At 32.0% G+C, this 8950-nt stretch overlaps 1 protein-coding gene and 1 long non-coding RNA gene across 2 annotated transcripts; one reads left to right on the top strand and one right to left on the bottom strand.

Annotated features, from left to right (window-relative positions):
* The first annotated feature begins 507 nt into the window (after nt 1–507).
* On the top strand, nt 508–6645 carry LOC129945443 (heat shock protein 60A). The gene is made up of 3 exons (XM_056055200.1): nt 508–668; nt 4364–5734; nt 5796–6645. Exons 2-3 carry the CDS (start codon nt 4364–4366, stop codon nt 6144–6146), a joined length of 1722 nt encoding a protein of 573 aa, XP_055911175.1. The 5' UTR covers nt 508–668; the 3' UTR covers nt 6147–6645.
* A 179-nt stretch (nt 6646–6824) lies between these two features.
* LOC129945444 (uncharacterized) lies at nt 6825–8455 on the bottom strand. The gene is made up of 2 exons (XR_008781495.1): nt 8145–8455; nt 6825–8065 (listed from the first exon to the last, which is right to left on the bottom strand). It is a non-coding gene; the product is annotated as an uncharacterized LOC129945444 (long non-coding RNA).
* Nucleotides 8456–8950: the final 495 nt, after the last annotated feature.

The following is an 8950-nucleotide window of genomic DNA, read 5'->3' as shown; positions in this document are numbered from 1 at the left end:
AACAGCCTGATAAGAGCCAATTGTTTTTATTTAAAATGTTAAAGCTCGGCCAAACCAAACGAACGCAAGTCTGTGGTTTGGCTGTAAATTATCTCATACTTTATAAGAACCTGATATGTTGGAAAATTACTAGGCGAGATTCAGTATTCAGGAAAAAAATCCTTATAGTAAACAAAACTATATTTTGTGGACCAATTTTACGCATCTATTTATCAATTTAGTTAACAATTTTATTTGCAACGATGAATTTATATTTTGCTATACAACATATTTTCAATATTTTCCTCATAAAATTGTATGTCTTTTCATTATTTGTAAATATTTCTAAAACTCAAAGATAAACATCTGAAAATTGTTAAAAAAGAGAGTAAACAAGGAGAGCAGTAATCTAAACAGGCACAATTGTTTGCTTATACAGTTTTAAACGCACTCATTTTAAGCTGTCATAAATCAGTCTCGCCAACCTATAAAATAAAACCAACTTGTCGATATCGAAAATCTAAAAAATTTCACCCCAAAAGTCAATTCTCATCTCATTTCTCATTTCAAATCACGTTTTCCTTCTGCATAGACCGGCAGTTGTTGTGAATTTCTATTGGTTACCATTATTTTAATTTTTCTTTGTGAAATAAATTCAATTAAACAGTAAATCAAAAATATATTCCAACGTAAGTCTTAAATTATTTCTTTATTATGTTTTTATTCAAGTCTTCCGTAATTTTGTTTTGTAAAAAAGTGAATAACCTCAAACTCTTATTAGTGAAAGATTTAGATTGTTCTGGAATGTGTTAATCCGATAAGACGAGGCTAAAGTCAAGCCATCAATTTGGTAAAAACAACGATTAATCAATGCAAAATGTTTTATATTTTTATTAGTTACTAACATAAAAAGTGTTATATTTCAAGATTAAAACTATGGGAACAGGCATGTGATGAAAAGAATCAATGTATCGAAACCATTATTACATGAAAGCATGTGCTGCATTACTTAAACTTAATTTTTAAGTTGAAGTTCAATTAAATTCAATACCAATTACTTTTTCATTGATCCAAGACCCTTTGAATATCTGATACATTTTCTTGGTTTGGCTTATACACACAATTGAATATTATTTCATCATGCAAAGAGTTGTTATATAATACTGGAAAAGGAGTTTCTTGTGTAACGCAAGTCTATTTGGTTAATTGATTAAAAAGTTATTTCAATCCATAACTATTAAAGGTGATCTATGATAAAACTAAAAAAACATGGTTTCTACGATTTCTAACCTCTACATTTTCCTTTATTTCTAACGAAAAACGGGAATGCTATTCCGATAGCGAGTAACAATTATATATTTGTAGATAATTCTTTCGTTTTGCGTTTTTACTACCTACTATTCCACTGCTTCAAAAACATTTCAATTGTGTTCGGATTGGCTTTAAACATAATTTTATTATTTGTGGGGTGTACCCTGAGAATACGATAATTATATGTACATAGGTATACTCATTAAATATTTTGGCTTAATAATTTTGATATCCATTGAAAAATGTTTTCGTAAGCTTCATATAGGCTTAACTATACTCCTGCACTATACAAATTTTGAAATGTGAGGAGATTAATTCCTTGAAAAATTATTTTATGCTGCCTGCAGGCAAATACATTTACATGTTTTGCACCAAAATAAAACTCAAAGGCTATTTACTAAAAAGCATTAGAATTGCTAGTTCTTGAATATTCCGTTACTGAAATGTATGTTTTATTAAGAGGTAACATTAATCAAAACGTAAAACTAAAACAACCAACAAAATTAATTTTCGCGGGTACTGCCTCTTGCGAGGAATTGACAAATCCTTCAAGAGTAATTCTTGTCATGAAAAAGTGCTTTCTCAAACTAGCCGTTCGGATTCGACCTAAAATTGTAGGTCCCTTCCATTTCTGACAACAGTACTCGCAGACTGGAATGGTTGAGCAAAAGTGCTTTCTCAAATTAAAATTGTCGGTCCCTTCCTGGTTCACAACAGACTGTTGAAGATCTCAAATTTGAACATTCTTTCGTGTAAATGTCTTCCTTCAAAATGGAGATTGGTGTTACGCGCCCTACCCTGCAGTAAACTTAATTCAATTGCGCTAAATTCTCGACGAATGTTTCCTTTGTCTCTGAGGTATCCCCATACAAAAAAATCCGTTGGGGTGAAGCAGGGAAAGCTTCCCAAAGCAAATTCCTCGATTCTCTAGCCGTATGTGAGGTCGCACCATTCTGTTGGATGAACAATGTATGAGCTTGTAGTTTCGACAAAAAGAATTGCGCTGTCATGCGTCGGTAGTTATAACTATTGACATTTGTCCCTTGGAAAAAAATGATCCAATGCACCAAACAATTACCCTGGGGCAATGGAATAGCTTTTGGTTTTTCAGTCGAGGGTTATGGGTTCTTGCATCCCAATAACGACAGTTTTTTTTATGAACGTGGCCATTTAAATAAATTGAGCCTAGTCGCTCCAAAAATGGGAATCACAGTATTTAAACGCTCTAAAATCGTCTCACAAAAATGTTTGCTTGAAACAGAATCACTTTCTTTAGTTCGTGAAAGATTTAAATATTAAATGGATGGAATTTCTAATGATTTTTAAAATTGTCAAGAACAATCTTTCTTGGGAGTCCCATTGAGGCTACCCTTTTCCGTATTGAAAGTCGTGGTCCTTGAAGATCAACTGGGCCAATTGCGCGGAACCCTTGCACCCATAAACGAATTAAATTCACACTAGGCAAATCACTTATTTTTCGGATATTGATGTGTGAACAAAATTGTAGACACGCAATTACGTACGAATCATTTCTCTTGAAAAATACGTCGAAGGGAAACGCGATGCACACTTTTTTTTGTAAATAAGTTTTTAACTGTCGTCAACAAAAAAACAGTACAAAGAAAGACGTTTCTAAAATACTTAAATCAAATTATTAATCTATTTTCTATTATCTTTCAAAGCTAAAAACAAAAATGTTTCCACTTATATTTTTAGCTGGATGTCATCTCTCATTTGATACAAAACTTTATCGTATGCACCCTTAGAATTTTGCATTCCCTTTATTATTCTATTATTTATAGATGTTCAGAAAAAAAATTCCTGCATTTCAGTTTTTTAATTGTCGGTTCAAGTGAGTTTTTCATTTAATTAGCTTTTGTAATAAGTTTGAATAAATTAATACCAGAATACATTATGAAACTAAATAAATAATTTTATGTTCAAATGACACGAGCAATTAATTGAAATTTCATTTTATTATTAATTTTATTACATAATAATTCGCTCAAACCAAAAATCCTACACATATTGGAAATCTTACACGACTTATTGTACCTTTAAATTAATTTTGGTAATTCAGAACTTGTCATCTGGAGATACTTTGAGACACTTAAGTTTTTTTCATAAAAAGAACCCAATAATAAATTTAAATAGGGGAATACATTTTTTTTGCACATTTAAAAACTAATTCTAAATGTGTTTAATTTATTTTTAAATTGGACCAATATGTATTATGTTCAATCAATAAATGTTTAACTAAATCATGAGAAAAATACATACAATTTATTTGATTACACAACTGCATGCAAAGTAACATATATTTTGTATTTGAGTCTGTTATTTTTCGTCTCACTTTCTAACAAATTTAACGGGAATAGTATTGTGATTGAGGCTCATTTTACGTAAATTTGGTTGTCTGTCGTTCATCAATATTTTTTAATGTGTGTTTTTGCATTTTCTTAATTAATTCAGATATTCATTAACAATGTATATCTTATAGCAATGAAATAGTGATTTTTCAAGTTAAGTCAATTTGGAAGAAAATGTGTTGTGTTTAATTTTTAATTTTCATTTTTTAAAAATTTTATTTGGAGGAAAAAGCTCTCTATATTAAGTTTAATGCCCCTCCAAGACAGAGTTTAAATCTCGTTACACAACTAAGAACTTAAAATATGGCGGGTGCTATATTATTATATAGAGCTGCTTTTCTTACTATGAAGTTGGATTTATACCCTTGTCTAAAATATCATAGATAAGCGCTCAAATGAAAAAAAAAAAAAAACTACAAAACATTATGCGTCCATACACAGAAGGTGAAATATGGCTATTCCAATAAGTAATAGTTTTGAAATTAGAACAATGACAATATTTAACGGTCAGCTCAGTCTCTCGACATAAATCTAATAGAGAATCTGTGAGCAATCAATGCCTAATCGGTTAAGTAGATTTTAGAAAATTAAAATTTACAGGAGTATGTTATAGGATTTTTAGGCGTAAAAAATGTTCAATATTGCCATCAAATAGTTATGTAACATATCCATAATTTTTAGCTTTTCAATGTTTCCAATTTTAGATGTTCCGCCTGCCAGCAACAATTTCTCGGCTCTCTATTGCTCGCCAATATGCTGTACGTCAATATGCCAAAGACGTTAGATTTGGACCAGAAGTGCGCGCTCTGATGCTCCAAGGCGTGGATATATTAGCCGATGCTGTAGCCGTGACAATGGGCCCAAAAGGGCGTAATGTAATTATTGAACAGTCATGGGGTTCACCAAAGATCACAAAAGATGGTGTGACTGTAGCTAAGTCCATTGAATTAAAAGACAAATTCCAAAATATTGGCGCAAAATTAGTGCAGGATGTTGCAAACAACACCAACGAGGAAGCAGGAGATGGAACTACTACTGCTACTGTTTTAGCTCGTGCTATCGCCAAAGAAGGTTTCGAAAAGATTTCTAAAGGTGCTAATCCCGTAGAGATTCGTCGAGGTGTTATGATTGCAGTTGACGCTGTCAAAGATAACCTAAAAACTATGTCTCGTCCTGTGAGCACACCAGAAGAAATTGCGCAAGTAGCCACAATATCTGCTAACGGTGATGTTGCTGTAGGAAACTTGATAAGCGAGGCCATGAAGAAGGTTGGACGAGATGGTGTCATCACCGTTAAGGATGGAAAAACTTTGACCGATGAGTTGGAAGTCATTGAAGGCATGAAATTCGATAGAGGTTATATTTCGCCATACTTCATTAACTCTTCGAAAGGTGCCAAAGTTGAATTCCAAGACGCTTTGGTGTTGTTTTCCGAAAAGAAAATTTCCTCTGTTCAATCCATTATCCCAGCTCTGGAACTTGCAAATGCACAAAGAAAACCTTTGGTCATCATCGCTGAAGACATTGATGGAGAAGCTTTGAGTACCTTAGTAGTTAACCGATTGAAAATTGGTCTTCAAGTTGCAGCTGTTAAAGCACCAGGTTTCGGTGACAATCGAAAATCCACTCTTACAGACATGGCTATTTCTTCAGGTGGTATTGTTTTTGGTGACGACGCTAACTTGGTTAAATTGGAAGATGTCCAAATAGGTGATTTGGGAAAAGTTGGCGAGGTCGTAATTACAAAAGACGATACACTTTTGTTGAAGGGCAAGGGCAAGAAGGAAGACATTGACAGACGGGTAACCCAAATCAAGGATCAAATTGAAGAGACTACTTCTGAGTACGAAAAGGAGAAATTGCAGGAACGGCTCGCTCGTCTAGCTTCCGGGGTGGCACTTTTGCGTGTTGGTGGTTCAAGTGAAGTCGAGGTCAATGAGAAGAAGGACCGTGTCCATGACGCTCTAAATGCTACCCGGGCAGCTGTTGAAGAAGGAATTGTTCCCGGAGGTGGAACTGCATTGTTGCGTTGTATTCCAAAATTAGACGGTCTCAAAGGTGCCAATGAAGATCAAGTAAATCATTTTTAAACTTGAGTACTAATTATCATGTTAACGATTATTTTCATTTTAATAGAACATGGGGATTGATATTGTTCGTCGTGCCCTCCGAATGCCATGCATGACTATTGCCAAAAACGCTGGCGTTGATGGTGCCATGGTTGTAGCAAAGGTTGAGGTTAAGGAAGGAGATTTCGGCTACGACGCTTTGAAGTCCGAGTACGGCAATCTTATCGAAAAAGGTATCATCGATCCCACCAAAGTTGTTAGAACCGCACTGACCGATGCTTCAGGGGTTGCTTCCCTACTTACGACAGCTGAAGCTGTTGTCTGTGAAACTCCTAAAGAAGATGGTGCACCAGCTATGCCTGGTATGGGTGGAATGGGTGGTATGGGAGGCATGGGTGGAATGGGCGGTATGATGTAAAAACGATAATGAATGATTGTCCTGCGCATCACTGCTTATTTTATACATAAAATGTTCTCCTTGTTTAATTTTTCTACTTTAAATTTTTGTTTGTATTTTAAAAAAACAAATTCCGTTTCTTCATTTAAGTAACTTCCATTTAATTTCTTTTTCTAAATAAATGTATACATATTATATATGTAAAAACCGAACAACTTAATTTTTGTTCTTGAGTACTTGTTGCACTTAAGACTTGTTATTTTGTAAATTATGATTACCATTAAACTACACACTGATTAAATATGCAAATCTTATATTATATTTAGAAGAGGATTCAAATCATATTTGATTCAGTGTGCAAGTAGTAGTCAGTTTAAAAAAATAATAGATTTTAGTTTATAAAAAAATGTAAACTTGTTTTTAGAAAGCCTGTTAAATTGCATTTATTTTCACAGGTTTTAAATAAATTGTACGTCTTATTTTGGGGACAGAAAATATATATAACTTTTAAAAATAAAAATTATATTGTTTTATAATTGTTAACGAAAATATTTTGAATTTATTAACTTCCAATAATTCGTAAAATGAATGAAGTTTTTTTTATATTGGCTATCAACAAAAGTCAATCGGTCCGAAAGTTGTAAATTAAATATCGTTTTAATATTTGACGTTTAATCGAACAAATAACATGTTTTTAAATATTTTAAAGCTTTATAAAAATTATTTTTAGCGACTTAAAAAAATAACAACAAAATCTAGGACCATTCCCCCGACACCTCTTGAATAAAATTAGATTTTATTTTTGTTTGTAGAAACTTTCCAATAGTAGGTAACTACATACACATTTGAACATAGAGCTTAAAATTCTCAGAAATAAATTTTAAATTATTTAAATATAAAACCCATTTGATTCACCTTCCATATTAAAAAAAAAATCAAATATTTAAATCTTAGTACTATACATTTTGTTTTGTTTTATCATTTTTAAATTGTTTAAAGTAAAAGTCAAACCAATTATAAAGAAATCAAAAATATCATCAAACCAAGGCGTTAGAAACGTGATAATAAATTAATTTCAAAGGAAAATGTCAAGCTGATTTTATGAAAAATAGAATAGGATTACTTTAATGAAAGAGTGATATTTCAGAAATAAATTTTAGTTTGCACAAGACTTGAAAATTAATATAATATCAGAGCATTTCTGCATCTCTATTGTGTATCTACCTTACTAAAAAACTAATATTTACTTTGCGCTGTGTTGCCATGATCGTTTAATTACCTAGTTTTCTCAATTATTATTCAGCCTTATCACCATAGAGGAAATATATTATCTAGAGTCCCGACTTAATGGGTTTGCTAAATTGAGACAATTTTGCCCTTTATCATAAGCATTCACCCTTATTTTGAGATTCGTTTTCGAAAGTTATTCGAGAAGATTTTATTTTGAGATTCGATCGATTCGAAAATTTGCTGATTCAATCGAAAGTTCATTAAAAAAAAAAAATAAGTAAATTTTGACTATCGACTGATTCGAACCAAATGTCATTTTTGTGTCGTTCAGATATTTTCTGGTGCATAGTTGAAGAAAGATGTAAGTTTTAACAATTTTTATACGATAATTAAACGAAATTGGTTATATTAACGAGTTTTTTTTATTATTTCATAAAGCGCACAGTCACATTCAAATTGGACAAATAGGGAACAAAAAGAAATCCTGATAAGGTTGATGGAGGAGAATCCGGAGGTAGCGAATGGTTTTTTTGTAAACCGTATAGATGTTGACCGGTTTTGAAGAGATGCTGCAAGCTCAATAGCCATGGGCCTCCATATAAAGACGGTGCTACGGTATGGACAAAGAAGTTCCCCCCTGTATCTCGATGGAAAGCTCATCCAAGACATATTTAAATGGCCGTTTTTTGAGGCGAAAGTTCCTTACAAATCTACAAAACAAAATCAATTTAGTCACCAGGATTTATTTCTGCAATAGAAAAAGTTCACATCAATTTTATAGGTACTTACTTTAAATCGTCAAACTCAAACGGATTTGATGCTTCCATAATCCTTCTTCTAAGAACATGTTCTCGTTCTTCGCCATTAGAACTAAGAAACAAAACTATTGCCATTGTTTGCTTTCTCCAAAATAAGAAAATCTACATCGATTTGAAGTTTATAAACTTTTATTGTTTTCATTTCAATTGATAGTGTGACCATGTGTGACGAATATACATAACATATTAAACGGTATAAACACAACATGAAAATTTAAACCAAAATGGTTACGTTAGTTGAAAAAATGTTTAATTTCATGTCTTGAATGTTTTTCTTTATCACTTTATTAACTTTATTTTTCAATTCATAAACTGTTAATCTGTGACAAACTCTGAATTAAAAATAAGACTCTTCGAAAATAAAAATTTAGTGTGGTCACACTAAATCAAATCAAAATGTCAAATCATTTAGAACAGCTGATCTCCAAAATACTGTTCATTTCGGTTCATTTTCTGCAATGAATATTTTTCATTCGAATCTCAAAATAAACAAAATTCATTCGAACGAATAAATATAGTCACTCGAATCAACGTTTCGTTCTAATCTCAAAATAAGCATGATTGTTAGTTCTCCCGTGCATTTCTAATGGGAAAATCCAGATTCTATGTAGTGGGAAAACAATATGAGGTGGGGTGCCGTTCATAAAAGAAATCCGTTGAATTCAAAAATGAATGAAATATTTTTAGAAAAATGAATTTTACAACTTCTTTTTAGTAAAAGCAGTGCTAAAAATAATATTTAAATGCTTTTGGCACACAAATTCTATGGATTTTTAT

Source organism: Eupeodes corollae, chromosome 2, assembly GCF_945859685.1.
Source record: "Eupeodes corollae chromosome 2, idEupCoro1.1, whole genome shotgun sequence".
NCBI lineage: Eukaryota > Metazoa > Arthropoda > Insecta > Diptera > Syrphidae > Eupeodes > Eupeodes corollae.
The sequence above is the reverse complement of the archived record's forward strand: the minus strand, read 5'-3'. Positions and strand labels throughout refer to the sequence as shown.

Coding starts and splice junctions, on each gene's coding strand:
- LOC129945443 (XM_056055200.1), top strand. CDS start 4,364: ATGTTCCGCCTGCCAGCAACAATTTCTCGGCTCTCTATTGCTCGCCAA. Junction 5,735..5,795: donor AAGGTGCCAATGAAGATCAA/GTAAATCATTTT, acceptor TCATTTTAATAG/AACATGGGGATTGATATTGT.